Source organism: Mustela nivalis (genome assembly GCF_964662115.1).
Source record: "Mustela nivalis genome assembly, chromosome: 10".
Lineage (NCBI taxonomy): Eukaryota > Metazoa > Chordata > Mammalia > Carnivora > Mustelidae > Mustela > Mustela nivalis.
In genome coordinates, this window is record NC_139029.1 from 88,950,041 (window position 1) to 88,969,499 (window position 19,459).

The following is a 19,459-nucleotide window of genomic DNA, read 5'->3' on the forward strand; positions in this document are numbered from 1 at the left end:
TTGATTTTGGGGGCGGGGACAGGGGGAATCTACAGCCATTTGGTATAGATTCTCATTAGAAATGATTTGTTTACTCATCCATTTCAATAAATTGCTATGCTGCTGAAATTATCACTAAGAGTAGAGTCAGATGAAGGACAAAACTGTCATTCTGGTCAAACTCTGATCATCTCCGGTGTAAACTGGGAATTGTTCTTAATCTGCTCAGATGTCACATTATCCAAGAGAGACTTTCTCTGACCTCCCAATATAAAATTACAGTCAGTATCTCTCCTCCAACACCATTCTCCTCTTTAATTGGTTTTATTTTTCTCCAGAGCGATTACCTCCCAGTAGCATTATGGGACACGATGTATTTGTTTCTTTAGTGTATCTCCTCCAACTAAAATGGAAGTTCTGCTGAAAGCCAAGACTGGGATTTGTTTAGGCCTGCATCTTGAAAGTCAAGACAAGGGCCTTAAATATAGTAGTATAGTGGGCAATCAATAAATAATTATTGCATGCATGAAACTTTTTTCTCATTTTTCAGGTGCCTAAAGCACAAAATCAGTGCAAAGCAATAAAATTGTCTCCTTGTCCTGGCATGCATTTTGATGGCTGACAATTTGATGTAAATGGAAGCATTTATCCTGAGCTGGCTGTCCTGCTGAGCCCCAGTGGAAGGGTGTCCTTGGGGAACAAAAGCAGAGGAGTGCTTTGTATGGCCATGTCTTCATTATAGGGCTAAAACTTTGAGTTGTGCAATGCTATCTGGCATCCACACCTAATACAAAGAGTAATACAAAGCAGAGTATCTCAAAGGATGTTTTCCAGAGCACCACTTCTAGGGCATAGAAAGAGGGGTTACTAAAGCGAAAAGGAGCTCTATGGCCAATTAAAGGTTCTGAAACTAGGTATTACGTGAAGTTAAGGAAGATTCATAACTTCAGGATATCTCAAATGTATGATAATGTTCATTTGGACTCTAAAACTCTTAGACTCTTCCTTTCTACTACCAATCTGGTTTCTAAGACCGGGTTCCATCACAAGTAACACCATTGACTTGAGAACTGAAAAAGGTCAGGGCAGGGGCAGGACACATGGGTCTTGGCTCAGTCCCTTACTCACCTTTTTATGTGAATGTGGGCAACTCAGAGAACACTTCTCTATGTCTCAGTTTTCTCTTCTGTAAAGTAGCAGAAGAAAGGATTACCTGGGATAATGTATATAAATGGTCTGACCCATAAGTTCTAAATAATTATAGTTATTGTCAACACATTTTACCAAATGTAACAACGAATGCTTTTTTAGGTAGACATCCTCAAGTCTATTTCCTAAGACATAAAACCATGTATGGGTTTGCTAGGATCCACCCATACCCAGAATCAGCCTGCTATGTCTCCCTCTCAGTCTCAGTACCCTATCCCCCTTTGAGAAAATCTGCACATCGATGGTAAAGTCCAAGAAATGCCATCTTCCAACATAACTTAATACAAATGTCTAATAACTCATCCTGGTGTATCCTGCAGAGCTGATTTCCTGTGTTTTGATGCCCTTGACCTCAGATGAAGATGCTTTTGTCAGGAGGAAGGTGGTAGCATCCAAGTTAATGATTGTGCAGATGGCAACATGCTGGTCGATTTTGAAGTGACCATATTTTTTCAGTAAATTTCAACTGAAGGTGTGATTTGTGCAAATCTGACCCCTTCCAGTAAAATGTGCATTTACATATATTTAGAATTTATAAATCTTGACAGATTCCACAATATTTATAGCCCTCCATAAAAAGCCTTTGCCAGTTTTCAGAGCTTTGCATTTGGCTCTCTGGTATGCTTAAGAGAGCTTAAATAATAATAAATTTGGTGATATATTCCACCTGGAACAGAAACTTATTTTCCCCCCTTGGCTTGTTTTGAAGGGGATACTATAAATAGTGCCACAGACGCTGGGATCAGGAATAGGGAATTGAAATTCGAGAGAGAAGTACAGAAACATTTCCATTATCACTGACGCCTTGAATGTATTTTTAAAACAGTTCTGTTCCTCAAATAATGTACCTTCTCTCCTTTCTCCTACCCCATCTCAATTATACTTAAGTCCCCCAAACCTGTTGCCAGCTTTAGGATTCAGTTGCACTAATGGGGAAAAAAAGAGTGAAAGTATTAGCTGACATAGAAATTGCCTCTAGAGAGGCCAAAGCAATTCTCCAGTGTTCATCTCACATTTCATGGGAGTCAGCTGGTAACTGAGCGTCGAGGTCTAAAGTGTAAATTCATTATTTGAGACCCAGCTCATGCATCCTGCAGGTATGATGAAAAGCTCTCAGTTCATGAAAAAGAAAAAAAAAAGTCTAATTGTAATTACAAGAGAAAGCCTAAGGACAATGTCAGAGGGTCGATTCTTTCACCCATCCATGCTTATAATTACCCAGTAGAGGATTAGGGAGAAATGCCTGAATAGTTGACTCCAAATGATACCATTTATTTTCTTAAACACAAAATAAACAAGAATCAGGGAGCCAGCTGTTTGCCGTGGAATCATCTGATGAAAACTGAAAGCAGCCATTAAGTGTAGCATAAATGGTGTTATAACTTGTTGTGATTCAAGATTTATTTCCAGCTTCTTGTTTGAGTGGAGGGTGAAGGAGACAGCCTTTGTCAGGGGGAAGTAATAGTAACAGCTAACATCCCTGGACAGCGGACTCTGGGCCGGCACAGAGTAACACATTAAGTGGCTGTGACGCATATTTCTCATTAAGTACTGGATTTTCCTGTCCTCATAACTTGGAGCATGCTCCTGCCCCAAGTCTTTCCTATGCAATCCCCTTGCCTCTAGCTAAAAGGATGGCAGATGTTTGTACCAAGCCCCAGAGCCCATAGTATACCACATTTTAATGATTTGTGGTGAACAAAGTAAATGCTTTAAGAACAGGCTTTATGAAACAGGGGCCTGGTTAAGTATGATGGATTTGAGGCAAACCAAGAAGAAGCTGAATGTTATATGGGGGTATTGTTGCCCAAACAGGGCATAGGTATCTACAGTTCATTGCTAATTCTAAAGGTTTGCTTGAAAAATGACTTTTTAAAGAATTGTGCTCTTGAAGAACGTCCTTGAGGCATGGAGGGATTTCCTTGATTTTCTAACGCATCTTTCTGAGAGGACGCTGAGGTGTTGAGCTGTTAGATAGTTGCTCAGTGTCTTTGTGCTTCTGGGGCCACATTATGGGTCTAACACATATGGGATAAATAAACTGTTTTTATTTCTTAAAGCCCATGGAAGGAAACCAGACACGAAAATTACCATATTGCCTCATTTTTTTTTTCCAAAGCTTTTAAAGAGGAGAATCCAGTGAGGGCAAATAAAAATGATTATTGCAAACAGGGTCCCACCCTTTCCTTCCTTCCTAGCCTTTTACTCAGCAACAGCAATGGCAAGAGTTCTGTCAAACCAGTGTTTTGATGCACCCTCTTCTGTTCTTCTTCCATAGGGCAACCCCTACATGTGCAATAATGAGTGTGATGCAAGCACCCCAGAGCTGGCGCACCCCCCTGAGCTGATGTTTGATTTTGAAGGAAGACATCCCTCCACGTTTTGGCAGTCTGCTACTTGGAAGGAATATCCCAAGCCTCTTCAGGTTAACATCACTCTATCTTGGAGCAAAACCATTGAGCTCACAGACAATATAGTTATTACCTTTGAATCGGGGCGTCCTGACCAAATGATCCTGGAGAAATCTCTCGATTATGGACGAACATGGCAACCCTACCAGTATTACGCCACAGACTGCTTAGACGCTTTTCACATGGATCCCAAATCTGTGAAGGATTTATCACAGCGTACGGTCTTAGAAATCATTTGCACTGAAGAGTACTCTACGGGATATATGACAAATAGCAAAATAATCCACTTTGAAATCAAAGACAGGTTTGCATTTTTTGCTGGACCGTGGCTACGCAATATGGCTTCTCTCTACGGACAGCTGGATACAACCAAGAAACTCAGAGATTTCTTTACAGTCACAGACCTGAGGATAAGGCTTTTGAGACCAGCGGTTGGGGAAATATTTGTAGATGAGCTACACTTGGCACGCTACTTTTATGCGATCTCAGACATAAAGGTGCACGGAAGGTAAGAAAACATCTGTCTGACTGGAATGAGAATGGTGGTTCAGAGAAACTGCCAGTATGTTGGTCCCACAGGTTAGAGAGACATGAGCCATTTTCTACTACAACATTTCCTCAGGAACACAGTCTAGAGCTAGGTCTGGATAAATTTGAGACCCTTCTTACTCAGCAGTAATTTGTGATCCCAGACTCACTGTCACTGAACCTGAACCTGGCAGAATTTCTTAGAATTTAAACAGAAGGGGAGGAAAAAAAAAAAGTAGCATCTTATTTGAGTCCAAGGAGCTCCCTAGATCAGGGGGTGGCTCAAATCTTTAAGGCAGTGAAGCCAGGGGGAACAAAGTCAGCTGCTCTTTAAAAGATAACAAGAAACAAGAATACATCTTTCCATTATTTTCAAATGACAGATAGGATTTCCACATGGTCTCTCTCTCCGTTTACATTTCATTGCATTGCACAAAGCACAGTTTCTGAACTGTGAGTTATATCCCTTTAAATTTATTAAATCGGAACCAAAAGCACTTAGGAAGCACAATGCATTTGTTAAAAAGGAGTGAACTCTGCTTTTCGGGGTTTTCATGGTTATTGCCTTAAAAAGATATGCTGCCACTTAAATATGGACCTGAGGGAGGCTCCCTTCATTTTTGGGGTCAAATACAGATGGACCAGAGTTTAAAACCATTAGCAGTCACCCTCAGGCATATCTTTGGTTTTGATAATGCATCAGAGACACACTGGAGCAAGTTTCCAAGAATTTTGAGGATGCTTTTTAATGAAAAACTCAGGTAATAAGAACCAGGACCTCTAAGGTAGAGCTGTTCAACCAGATTTCTTAACTGTGGTATGGTTGGTAACCAAATAACCAATTGACAGTAGTTGAAGCATGAAGTCATTGGTTGAGAAAACCAAAAATCAGTGAGGTATACAGCAAAATTTAAAAAAAAAAAAAAAAAGAGAGAGAAAGCAAGCAATAATCATTCTAAAAATGCTGAGAGAGCTTCAAGTCAGAATAGATGAGGTTAAGAATATAAATGGCCCAAAAATCATATAGGTCTCATTAGGCAATCCTAAAATTTAAACAAATACAGCAGGCTCCATTAAGTGAATTGGCATCCAACATTCCTTAAGATAGCCCAGTCCTCAGAAACCGGAGAAGTGTTGAGACTCCCTGGTCTTTCTGAGAGTTCACTCAACCTATCTTTTTGATAATAATATTGTATCTGTACAGTAGAAGGAAGAAGAGGCCACTGATGTTAAGGTGAAAGTCGTAACAGGCACACAGAATGGAGTGGTGGACATGACCTCAATGTGGTAGTAGAGGTTTCAGATTCTGAACTGTGGGAAGCAGCAGGAACTGGATGTTCCTCCCGGGAGAGTCAGGAGTCTTTAGCAAAGGAGCCTCTTTAAAAACCACTAACTAAGATCTTGGTGACATATGATGAAGATTTCTTGAAAGCAGAATAGTATTTCTGCAAGGAGTAGGCACTGGTACAGCACTGAACTTGGAGGTTGCAGGGTGTAGAGGAAGGCCTACAGATCAGCAGGGCACAACCAGAGGACAATCTGGGACTGGGGCCTGAAATATGAATTGGCTATTTATAGTAAAATGTAGCCATTATACTCCTAAATATTTTTGTAAGTGATCATCAGTTTCCAGTTCTTCCTTCTTGGGGACTACAATATATAAAAATAATGGATGTTGATGTTGTTAACCATAGCATTCTATAACAAAGTAACAAGTATTCAGTTCACTTACAAGAATAAGTGTCAAAATTCATAAGCTGAGGTTTGAATTTGAATCCTAGTGTGATCTTCACTGTTAGATAAAATCATCTAATTCAGTTTTCCTGCAGTTTGAGACATTTATATCCAAGCCAAAATCCTTAAAGTCCAACTTCTGCAAACACTGTCTCATCTTCCACTGGTAAAGAAGTCAGTTGTGTGAAGCTTTTGGTTAGGAAGTAAACATTGTTGGAGTTATTTGTGTTCCTGCACATTCTTTTTTTTTTTAAAGATTTTATTTGTTTATTTGACAGACAGAGATCACAAGTAGGCTAAGAGGTAGGCAGAGAGAGAGGAGGAAGCAGTCTCCCTGAGCAGGGAGCCAGATGCAATGCAATGCGGGGCTTAATCCCAGGACCCTGGGATCATGACCTGAGCCGAAGACAGAGGCTTTAACCCACTGAGCCACCCAGGTGCCCCTGCACATTCATTTTTGTTTCCTCTGATTATTTAAAAAAGACGGTGTAAATATGCTTTAAAGTGACAGGAATTTTTATGCTTTCTCTATGGGGGTCAAAGATACTATCCCTTAAAAGTGGCATGTTAGAAAAGTAGACTCCCACCAGATTTACCACTTTTCTTTTATCTATGATCCTGCTAGTACCCTCCAACTGCATCTGATGGGCTCTGGGGAAGTTGCAGGAGACATCCTCCCTTCTCTGGGACTCACCTCTACCGTCTTTTCCTGAAGCAGCTGGGCAAGAGGGAAAGGTCCAGTAGAGGTGAGCTCCTTCCATAAGGGCCCCCTCTGTCACCTCTAAACTCTGTCCAAATTCCTCAGGGCAAAACTGATGCTGGTGTGTACCATGCTAGGCACCAGATGGCTGGGGTATTTTTATCTTAGGGGTGAGACTAAGGAAGCAAGGCCTGACGGCTCAGGCGTATCTCCAGCTTTTAAGTTATATAAGGGAAATGGAGGCCGTAAAGAGAGCGGTTGAGCAGCCCCTGGTGCATGAGCCTTTCAGTACAGAAGCTCATCTGTACATTTTACCCCTGAAAACTTCAGTAGGATTAGTGGTCTAGGTCGTCTGTTTCATAGATAGCAAATCATCTGTAGAAAGATTGAATATTAATTGATGATACCCAAAGGAAGGTTCTAAGGGTTCCTTTTCAAAGACGTCATCAATAGAAACTTTCCAAAATGTAACAGGCCTTTGTCTCCTTCAACCCTCCCTGAAATGACTGCAGCATTTAACACGCCATTATATGAATATATCTGATCATTATAAGGATACTTTTTGACTTTTTACTCTACTACTACCCACACTGTAATGTGGGAATTGGTGTGAATTATTTGGGCAAAGCGGGCACATATCTATAAAAGATATAATACAAACAATATAAGATTTTTCAGCTATGAAACAAACACAGGTAGAGAATCTTTGAATTGACAATGAATTCCAATTCTCAGCTTCTCATGCACGTGTGCACACGGCCTTTGTGTTTCATACTGGTTACTATTTGGTGTAAAAGTAATGTTTTGATCGTTATTAGAAGAATGTAGCATTTATGTTCCTTTTAGCACGCCACGCATCACATACCTATTTACTGGTGACAAAAACTATAATCCCATCATAAAAATTTTATGCCTCTTTGGCTGCATACTTATTTTGCTTCCATTTACTCCCTCTCATTGTGTATTTATTAAGATAATGGAGGGAAAAGAGGAAACATGGCTGTTGGCAATCTCAGCGACTCCATAGTACTTACATTGTTCAATAAACCTAATAATCTTCATGGACTAATTCTGACTTATGGTTGTCCTACTTCAGTAAATCAGGGTGATTTTCTCTAGTGAATAATAGACGAGTGCAGTGTGCCAGTACCTTAATTAAAGAGTGGCTCTCTTAGTCTTGATCTCATTTTAATTTACAGGGTAATACTACAATAATATCACTAATGGAAGGTACATTAAAGGGCATCAAGTAGCATTAACTGTATTAAATTATGGTACTTGTGTTAATTAACTGTTGAAGCAAGATGGTTCTAATGGCCAAAAAGGTCGTCTAATGCATAAATAAAATCTACCCAGATGAGAGGTGAGAGGAGAATGAAGAGTAGATATTTGTTCTGAACATCTTTTTATACAGACAGGAAGTTCCATTCATGGGCTGTTAAATATAGATAATGTCCAAAATGTTTTCTTAGTTACACAATTAGAAATTTTGATTTTTAAATATTTTGTTTCCTTCTAAGCTTTCCATAATTAAATTAGTGGAAAAGTTGAACACTATCTTTGTCAGATGCATAGGTTTTGTAATCTATTAACTCAGCATTGTTTATTGTTTCTTTGGGATGAACAGTTTCAAGAAAGCAATGTGACTTATTATAATAATTGTTAAATCTGAAAGACAAGCGAACATTTGACAATGTGCTCATTTATCTGTAAGATGTGCTACCAGCAATGTATCAGGCTACTGATTTCAGACATAAGATACTAGAAAATCTTTTTCAGCCTCAAAAACTTTAGGATGGAATTGTCAGAACTTTTCTCAGTGACCTAGAAAACTCTAACCCACATCTCCATTACTTGCCTCATTACACAATATTTCTGAACATAACTATCAATAATTTTTTTCATAATTTTTATCATATTTTTTTTTCTCTGTGGTGTTTATTCATTTCTTACAACCCTTGCTGTGCCAGCCCAAGCACCTCACAGGTAGTTAGCTGTTAGACCAAGCACCTCACCGGTAGTAAGCTGTCCCTTCCTGTTTACAGAATTGATTTTGTCTTCTGTGCCCCATTGTTTTTCTCCAAGATAAACAAGATAAGCTGGGATGGATGCTGGCTTAGATAGTGGGTATATAGAGATGCACAAGGCATACATAGCCAATGCTCTCAAGGAGCTGAAACCAGAATGGGCACAGACATGGGGGGGTTAGGAAAGCAAGTTGGGTCCAGTGCTTTTGCCACACGAATATGATGACAGGGAAGGCTCTACTAATATAATCTGCAAAGCCTAGGAAAAACTTTGATGAGGACATCACATTTGCTTGGCAACTTGAAATCAGTGCTGTGGAATGCCAAGTAGCCAGGGTGGAATGGCTGTTTTAGGTGACCAGTTATGCTTAAGAACAGCACAGCCTGTTAAGGAAATCCAGAAGGTTGAGAACCGGCCTGAGTGGACAAATCCTGGGGAAGCCCTTCCATTTTCTCTCTGTGGATCTTCAGCGTCTCCAAGAAGCAGTGAAGGATTCTGGCATCTTGGCCTCTGAGCTCCCCATGTGCTAGGAAATCTAAAATGATGCGGATTCTCATAGAGCAACGAAGTGCAAGTGAGAAACATGGAAAAGCAATGGTACTAGAGGGTATTTCAGTGCGGCTGTAGTTAGTGAGGAACTGCATAAGACAAGGACAGCAGCCACGTGGCTCAGCAGGAGAGCAGCTGTAACTCCAAGTCCTGATGCCCAAATGGGGAATCCAGAAAATCTCTCTAAATCCTACAAAAGTCATCATCACATAAGGGTTTGATAGAGCTATGTACAAAGTCAATAGGACTTGGTGACCAATCAGATTTTGAATAAAGAAGGAATATGGTAGTATTCCTACCATACTTTGGTAGGAATCCCAATGATGAGTCCAGTCAAGGGTTTAAAAGTACTGCTCTGCTGTTGCAGGGAGACATTTGAGATAGAAGTTTAAGTTTGAAAATTACCACCTTCCTTGTGATGGTTGAAGTTCAGGGAATGGAGGACAGTGATATAATAGGGTGTCTTCCCTTGTAATTATAAATAACTATGGTCACTTATAGAACATTTACAGGACTCTGGAACACTGTCATGTAAGATGTAATTTCTGTTAGAAATTGAGAAATAATCGGGGAATTAGGAGGAAAAGAAAAGAAGGATGAATTAAGGTCATTCAATAGCCCCCATTAATATTTAAGTAACGACCCTTTACATTTGTATGGCACTCCGGTTACAAGGTTCTTGGCAGGTACCTTCTTTTTTTGAATCTTCACAAGAAATTCGTGAAGCAGGCAGGTACGTAACTCCATTTTTCAGATGAGAAAACCGAGGAACAGAGAAATTCCATACTTTTTTTTTTTTTAAACCCACACATAATAAAGTGACAAATCATGCTGCTAATTACAAACCTCATACTGTCTACATTATGCTCTTCCAGCCACACTAGCCTGAAGTGAGTTCAATCCATACAGAAGACCTAGAATGTTCCCAAAGGGGCCGTCTTTCAATGGCAACAACGAATCAGTGAGTCTTGTGGCTCTGCCCTTCTTGGAATGTTCTGGGAGTCACTCTCTCTATGACTCCCAGCTCTGTATTTCACTCTGCCAGATTGCTGTGTGTTTATCTAAACCCTAACTTCTTAACTCACTTTTATCAATTTTATAATGTGTGATTGGACTAATATATCCAATTAACACATAACTAATTTCTGTGTTAGATCTAGGTGATTATTTGTTAGATCTAAGTGCTTCACAGCTAAAATAAAATTCTGATGTTAGTTTCTTATTTTCTGAGGGGAGCAAAAAAGTAAAGAAATGAACTGAATTTTCTAAATGTTACTTTCCCCCCACATTTTTCCACAAACTTAATACCTGCAACCACTCCTGCTTAATAGGCATCATTAAACACAAAACAAACCACAGATATTAATGGATAAACTTGGAAATGACCAGCTACCCTAACTTACTTTAAGAGAATTTACCTTTCAATTGAGAATAATGTGCTTTTCCTTTTAACTTCCGTATATTAGGACACATTATCTCTTCTGGAACTGTAGTGAATAAGTGTACTACTTCATTTCATAAATTCGCAGTCAATGATCCTATGCTCGAGTCTTTTTTTATTTTTTTCAAGTTAAATGAATATGTAACCATTTTGCCATCCAAATTTTTAAAATTTAATTTCAGGGGCACCTGGGTGTCTCAGTGAGGTAAGCCTCTGCCTTTGGCTCAGATCACAATCTCAGGATCCTGGGATCCAGCCCCGCATCAGGCTCTCTGCTCAGCAGGGAGCCTGCTTCCCCCTCTCTCACTGCCTGCCTCTCTGCCTATTTGTGATCTCTCTCTCTGTGTCAAATAAATAAATAAAATCTTTAAAAATAATAAAAAATAAAAAATAAATTTTAATTTCAAATCTCTTAAAGGAAGAATGAAATTCAATAAATAAGAGCACTCAGATAAAAGCTTAGTAACCTTAATTAAAAATAAAAAACAGGACACCTGGGTGGCTCAGTAGGTTAAAGCTCTGCCTTCGGCTCAGGTCATGATCCCAGGGTCCTGGGATCAAGCCCCGCATCAGGCTCTCTGCTCAGCAGGGAGCCTGCTTCCCTTCCTCTCTCTCTCTCTGCCTGCCTCTCTGCCTACTTGTGATCTCTGTCAAATGAATAAATAAAATCTTTTAAAAAAAAATAAAATAAAATAAAAAAATAAAAAACAACACAAAAGAATTGCTACTTAACTCCAGTGGCAATGCTTAGAATCAAGATTTATGGTATGAACCCATTTTAAGTGGACAACCGAGTGCCATTCTGATTTGGAACATATTTCTTAAATCCTTGAGGATTTCTTGAATTATAAGGAGAATATATGCATAAGCAGGTCATTTTCCTCTGAGGTTTGTACCATTATAAGGAGAGAATGTATCTAATAATTCCTCCAATTAAATTATGAACTTCATTAGTGTGCAGAAAAACAACCCAGTTTAAGAGCTTGTCTCCTTATCCTTAATTCTCCAGTGCCATAGATTTTTTTAAACTAGTGGGTCATTAAAGGAAAGATGTCTCCTTTTTAAGAAACAAAAGGATAGTTAGGCAAAATACCACATAATTAAAGAATGAAATAATTTCCTCCCTCACTTACTTCAGCATTCGTGTAAGAAGCTATATTCTGGCTATCTCTGCATACCCCAACAATGGAAAACAGGGATGCGCTCAATTCTGGTGTCCAACTTCTGGAGCCATGCTTTTAATTCTAAGACAGTGGTTGACATCTTTGGTCTCACTGTTTTCTTTGTCCCTAGGATCAGAGTTATTTCCTGACAACTTAGGAGGTCATGGCCATTGGTTTATATTTAGTGGAAGAGTTTTTGTGCATATATGTAATCAGTTGTCCAGTAGAAACACCATTTCCATTCATTCTCCAGATATAAGAATAAATGTATTAATGTCATGGACTTTTTAATAGTAATGGGTTTTATCATATCAGTTTGATTGTGTGAATATGTTGATTTCATTGCAATATAGGTCTATATTTCAAGTAAGTAACTTTTAGAACTAAATACTTTAGTTTAACCAGAACTAACTGCATTGCATATAAAATGGTTGCTATTTCTGTGTCCTTTTTATAGGTAAGAAAACTATCTGAATAAGGCCACTGAATCGGTGGCAATGGGGAAAGGAAAATTTTAAAATGCTTGTTTTGGGAAATGAATTTGCTCCTGAAATTCCCACTTGAAAATCATTGAGTCAATGGATAGACTAGGTTTTATTTTTTATTACTTTTTTAAGATTTTATTTATTTACTTGAGAGAGAGAGAGCATGAGCCGTGGTAAGGGCAGAGAGAGAAGCAGACTCCCCACTGAGCAGGGTGCCCAGTGTAGGAGTCAATCCTGGGACTCCGTGATCATGACCTGAGAAAGCAATCGCTTAACCAACTGAGCCACCCAGGCACCCCCAGAGTAGGTCTTAAATCTGTGTATAGGAGCCTCACAAATCCCAGCGGTCCACAAATCCCAATCCAGAATATTGTGTCAGCTCTTTTTTGCTTTGTGACCTGTACCCAATACAACTGATATTGTGTTAGGAATGTATTGAGAAGACAGAGAGTAAAACATTAGGGCCTTAAATCATTTTTTGTCTTACTTTAGAAGGAAACATTGGCTGGGGGTCAAGAGAAGTGGGTTCTAGCTCTAGCTCTGTTATTAATTCTGTATTCTCAGAGCAAGTCCCAAGCAGAGTCTCCTCATCTACAAAATAAGAATGTTACACTGCATTTGTTTTTGAGAATTACTCTTCATACAAAGGTCATAGGGTCAAATGCATTTGGAAAATGTTTTCATTATTTCCTTCTAGGAGAATTACAATGTATATTAGCAAATTAAAGGCCCTGCAATATCTTATGATAAAGAAACATTTCCGTTTTATTTATCCAGACCCTCCCAAACTTAGCCAAAAACATCTATTAATACCATAGCTAGCGTCAATAGAAATCATGCAGGGTAACAAAATCCCTTTACTTCAGTCTCTAATGCTATTGGACTTTTCATATGATTTAAGGAAATAAATGAAAACATTTTGTGTGTGTGAGTGTGTGTGTTTGAACTATTTGCAGTGCTAAGAACAGATTGATATTTTGCAGTGAGGTCTAATTTTAGCTATCGTCTTCCCTATATTGTTGCTACACCGGGTAAAAAAATGAGACTATCTTAAGTATGGCCTTGATAGGAAGTACCTTTCTTTTTTTAACTGTGCTCTTATTTTTTGAACCTTGGGGTGTACTGTGTATCTTTCTTTAAGAATTATAGGAAATTAAGTACAGTATTGGAATAGATAGGGATATTTTTGTTTTGTTTCTAAGCTTAAGAAATGGTGATGGAAGATGCAAAGATGTAAAAAATGAAATGCCAAGTGGTACAATCTGGTCTGTTTCAGAGATAAATAGAGATGTTGGAAGATTTCTATTTCTCTCAAATGTAAGCTTTTTCAAACTCTAATTACAGCAATAAACTAAAGTCATGTATTTAGAGGAAAATAAGATTAACTCATATTTAATTTTTTTTTCATTTGCTTTGGAAGATATTCTGGAAACCACAGGCTGATTTTAGTTAAATGCATGTTGCCTTTCTTTTGCTCCTTAGGAATGCTAATGAATAACAAATGAGAGCCCAGTAAAACCAAAAATAGTATACAGCTAAGGGATATCACCTTGTCTAGGAATTGATTGCTGCCCTGGCTGCTTTTACTCATTTGGTTTTAGTGGAATATCAAGAAAGTGAAGCTCTTACAACATATTTGTGACATCCATGTGTAATTATTAATCTTCCAGTGTTGCTGGGAACAGAGAAGCAGTAGGTGGAGGGGGAGTCAAGATATGATGGGAGGGGGAAGTGTAAGAGGTCAGCAATTTGTCAGGTTGGAAATAGACAGCATCATGAATTCCTCCTGTACTGGAATTATATAGACAGTGTGTATGCCAAATAGAATAATAGCATTGCAAAATCATTTCTTTTAGAACTGAAAGAAACCATGACATAATGTAATCTAACTCCCTCTTTTTTGGATGTGAAACAGAATGGTTAAACCAACTAACCAAGGATGATACTGTTACATAACTAGAAATTAGGCCCAGATGGAACTTGTTGTATTTTACTCATCGACCTGTCCTCTGTGCCTAGCACTGGGCCTGGCACATAGTAGGAATTCAACAAATATTTATTTATGGGTTAAGTGAATGTGTGTGGAATACCCTGTTGAGCAGCATGGAAACCAACAATTCTAAGTATCTACACACTTCTCACTTGGCATCCTGTGACCACCAGTGTGTATTCCTTACATAAGACTACAAAGGATCTACAGCTAAGCCCAATAGTTTTGGTAATGCCACTTCATCTAAAATGCTAAAATTGCAAAGTTTCAGACTTCAACAAATTGACCAGAGATAGAGAATAAAATTTATCTACCTCAGATAACAGAGTCCTATATCTATTCATGATAAATGAGTATTACTCCACTCAGACACACACGTTTTCTTTATTATTGTCTGATTGGTGCTTTAAGACCAAAATCGAGATTCATAATTTCTTTCCTGGGTGAGAACAAGTCCATGAAAAGAACTGGACTCTTCCACCCACCCCCAAGAAGTATTTAGTGAAATCACAATAGCACTGTTTATCCCAAAGCTATCTTCAAACGACATTTGCCTCCTGGGTTCAGCAACTAAGTAGTTAAAAAATATATAACAGTCATCCTTACAATTTGTAAATGAGGCCTTTAAATATTGATAGAGCCAGTGTTGGGTTTCAAAAAATTTGAGCTAAGGAGACAAGGAAACAGGCAGTGACCTTTTATGAACATATGTCTTAACTAAAATAATTCAAGTTCATTATATACTCTTAAGCAGCAAAAGAGGACTAAAAATATTAATAGTTATGAGAAGAAGAGAGAGCGAAAATGAAAGAACATATTGCATGGCTAGCTAGCTCAGAGTGGAGGAACTGTGGATAATTTGATTCATTTTTGTTTTTCTGTATTTTTCACATTTTATTCATTGAACATAGCATTGAATAAAATTAGTTTTAACGATAAAGTTAAAGTACACAAATACGTAAATACATCAAATACACAAGTACACAAATATCTGTTGTGTTTCTATATAATAACAATGAATAATCCAAAAAGGAAATTATGTAAATAATACCATTTATGATAGCATCAAAAAGAATAAAATACTTAGCAATAAACTTAACCAAAAAGGCAAATGATTTGTATACTAAAAACTACAAAATATTGCTGAAAGAAATTGAAGGAGAATATAAATGAAATTTCCTGGTCATGAGTTGGAAAATCTTAGGATGTCACTACTACCCCATGTGTTCTCTGGAATCAAAGCAATCTCTGTCAAAATCCCAATGACACTTTTGGCAGAAGTAGAAAAATCCATCATAAAATTCATATGGAATCTCAAGTAACTCTGAAAACCCAAAATAATCTTGAAAAAGAAGAAGGAAGTTGAGGAAATTTTACACTTTTTTTAAAATTTTGAACTTACAACAAAGCCATAGTAATCAAAACAGTGTTTATCAGAAAACAAGTAGACTTAATAGAGAAATAGAATATAATACAATCCAGAAATAAGCCCTTGTACATATCACTAAATGATTTTCAAGAAGGGAGCCAGTCCCACCAAAGAGAAAAGACAATCTTTCAAACAAATGATGTTAGTAAAACTGGATAGTAAACTGGATAGTAAAACTGGATATCCACATGCAAAAAAAAAAAAAAAAAGAAAAAAGAAAAAAAGAAAAGAAAAAGAAAAAGAACTTAGATCCTTATCTTATACTTTATCAAATATTAACTCAAGATGGATCAAAGACCTAAATGTAAGAGCTGTAAGTATGAAACTTTTGGGAGAAAACATAGGGAAAAAACTCATGATACTGGATTTGGCAATCATTTCAGGAATGTGACACCAAAAGCATAAGCAATGAAAGAAAAAATGGATAGGTTAAACTTCATCAAAATTAGAACCTTTTACACATTAATGGACACCACCAAGAGTGGAAGGCAACCCACAAAATGGAAGAAAATATTGGCAAATCATATATCATAAGTAATTGATATCTAGAGTATAGAAAAACTTTTAACTCAACAATAACAATTATGAATATCCCACAACAATGAGAATATACTTCATGTTACAAAACCATACACTTCAAGATAGTTAAAATGGTAAATTCTGTTATGTATATTTAACACATAAAAAGTAAAAATAAGTAACAGAAAAAAGATAATACTTCTTGTCTCAACAAAATAAAACATAGAAATTCTAAGATATTTAACATTCTTAATCCTTTGCTATTTTTAATGTTGTTCTTGGCTTTGAGATGAAGAAAGATGTTGAGCAGTGTTTTGAGTTTGGAAGGGGCTTCCATGCTAGTTGGAGGAAATAACATTTTGTCAAGCAAATAGTTAATAGGCAGAGAGCATTCTCTGTGTGGAAGAAAGATAAAAAGCAATTAGAGAAGTGGGCCTAAAGGACAGGCATCATAATAGTAGTAGAGGATTTTTTAAAATATAATTCATTTGTTTGACAGAGATCGCAAGTAGCAGAGAAGCAGACAGAGAGAGAGGAAGGGAAGCAGGCTCCCCGCTGAGCAGAGAGCCCAATGCGGGACTGGATATCAAGACCCTGAGATCATGACCTGAGCCTAAGGCAGAGGCTTTATCCCACTGAGCCACCCAGGTGCCCCAGTAGTAGAGGACTTTTAATATCAGACTGTTTTGATTTCATACTAGAGATAAGCAATGAGGAACAGCTGTAAATCTGTGTAGAGTGTTAGGCATTGGGGAGGATGACAATTTTTTTTTAAACACTAAGAAGGGTATACTACTGTTTGTGTACAAAATGGCTTGAAAGAAGGACCTTATTATAGTAATAGCCATCATGAAAGGTGATGGCTATGAATTCAGAAAGGAAGAAATAAATCTGAAAAACAGGTTTTAATAACACAAAGCAGTGCAACATCCGGGTGCCTCAGTTGGTTAAAAGTTTGATTTCAGCTCAGGTCATGATCCTAGGATCCTGGGATCGAGCCCCAGGTCAGGCTTCCTGCTTAGCATAGAGTCTGCTTGCCTGTCTCCCACACCTTCTCCCTCTGCTCATGCTCTCTCTTTCAAATAAATAAATAAAAATAAAATCTTTAAAAATAATAATAATATTAATACCGAGAAGCAAGCTTATCCCTAATATTCGCATGGTGGGGAAAGAATGCAAAGGAAAGCCCACATACCATATCCCTAAAAAAATTATAAGTTATGCATTGAACTATACCTCTGACTGGCCCATTTCCCCACCCTGGACCCCATGGGCACTCCCTAGTGTGTGGTTAAAGGAGCCATCATCTCAACCCAGCCAGTTCTGCAGTGTGAAATATTGATAACAATCTGATACTGCTGGAGGAAGGCAGATCCTGTATCCTGGGACTAAGACTCCTAAATTGTGACTGATCTGCCTGAACTTGGAATGGAAACCTACCTATGCAAGCCTCTAAGAGCCCAAGGCAAGATGTCTTTTCTCTCAGTACCTCACTTGCCCATTCCAAGATTTCTAGATAATTCTAAGCACCTCCCAAAACTAGAGCAAGTGCTTTTCTTCTTGTAATGGCCATGCTAACTCTCTTGCCAATAATAACTACAAACTCTGGATTAAAAGTAAAAACATTTGAAGATTCTAGAGAATGACAAGAAGCAGGCAGATACTGGAAAGGAGTCAATATTTGCAAGAAAGGAAAGGCATTGAATGATTTTTCCTTTTTTCCAGTTTTCCCATAGGAGCAGGCCTCAATCTCTCTCATGCATGATGGGGAAGGGGGTGCAATTAAAACCCAGATGGAAAATCTTCTCTTTTATTGGCTTGAACAACCAGAGGACAGGTGAAGGCCACCATAATAACTAAAATATCTTGGGGATGTTTTATTTCCTTTGGAAAGATACGTTTAAAAAAAAATTAATGATATCTGAACTTGCAAAAGAAGTCTTTAACAGCGTGTTGCATTTTTCTGCACTCCTACCCAGGATGAGCAGATCAGTTGGGAAATCTCATCCACATTCACGTTAGAAGCACTTTTTGTAGCCTACCTTCCTGGCTGCTTACAGATCAAAGAGAATATGGGGTAGAGCACCTGCCCTTCTTGGTTCAGAGGTATGTCTCCAACTCACCAGTCATTCAAATGCTCTTTGTTTCTCACAGCTCTGCCCACTTCCCTAGCCAGTGTGAGACTGGGAAGTTAGCAGATCACAACCAAGAAGTGAGAGCCTTTTCGGGTTCCAGAGTCACCCACTTAGAGGAAGAGAAAGCATGTTGAAGAGTCAGCACTGTTGGTATCAAAGGAGAGCATGTCAACCACCTGCTTAACCTGAGCACCACATAGAATGGAAAATGTCCTTAATCCCATAATGTGTAACAAAAACTTCAGATAGCCCAGGAACTCTCAGAAATGTACTATAATTTAAAAGGGAAAGGAGTCTTTTTTGGACATGGCAGTAACCCTTTGGTTAAACATGTTAATGCAAGGCAGACATTTTGCAACTTGAATTATTTATGCTTGTCTTTGAAGTGAACAGAATAACTGGTTATGTTTAGTTGAATAGAAATGATGAGGGTTTTTTGAGAACATGATGGTATGTACAAATAAATAAGGGTAAAACAGCATTTAATTGAGAATCAGATCACTTGGACTCTAATCCCAGCACTGTAACAGGAAAAATAATAAGACCTACCTTTCCTCCCTTTCAGGAACTGGAAAAAACTAAAACGCAAAATGCAATACAAACAAATCAAGCACTTAAAATGTTTAGTGCTTACTAGTTCCTGGCAGTGTGCCAATTGATGGAGATACAGAAATGAAAAGCCACAGTCTCTGTCTTCCAGTTGCTAACATCTGGATGGATTGATTCACAAGGAAAATTATAAGGCAATGTGGTCTCTGCAGTGATAGGGATACAGATAAGATTGCTATGGTAACACCAAGGAGGAGGACAATGGGGGGTGTTTCTAGAGGACCTTCTGATAGTCTCTTTTTCATCAAGGTTATTTCTAAACAATCACCTCCTTATGTCAGGTTGAACCATATGAAATTGTTATTAATCAATTAAAAATGATTGAATAAGATCTAATGGCTGACAATGTCTTATTTTAGACCCAGTACACACTTAGAAAACATGCTTTCTCCCTAATATAGGTATATCCAGAAAATTTACTCACAGTAGAGTTACTTCTAGACACACAGAAATATTGAGTAAAATGTGGATTTGCAAGACTGCATGTTGTTTAATCAGACTGAATGACAGGCTCAATTTTCAATACAAAGTTAATCCTGTTTTCATTAAA

General features: G+C 38.0%; 1 protein-coding gene across 7 annotated transcripts in view; it reads left to right on the forward strand.

Annotated features, from left to right (window-relative positions):
- NTNG1 (netrin G1) overlaps positions 1-19,459 on the forward strand; it is a 344,202-nt gene that overhangs the window by 190,682 nt on the left and 134,061 nt on the right. For all 7 annotated transcript variants that reach the window (XM_082688264.1, XM_082688266.1, XM_082688268.1 and 4 more), the window contains exon 3: positions 3,467-4,107. In XM_082688264.1, the coding sequence (XP_082544390.1) occupies positions 3,467-4,107 (641 nt within the window). The remainder of the gene's footprint in view (positions 1-3,466; positions 4,108-19,459) is intronic.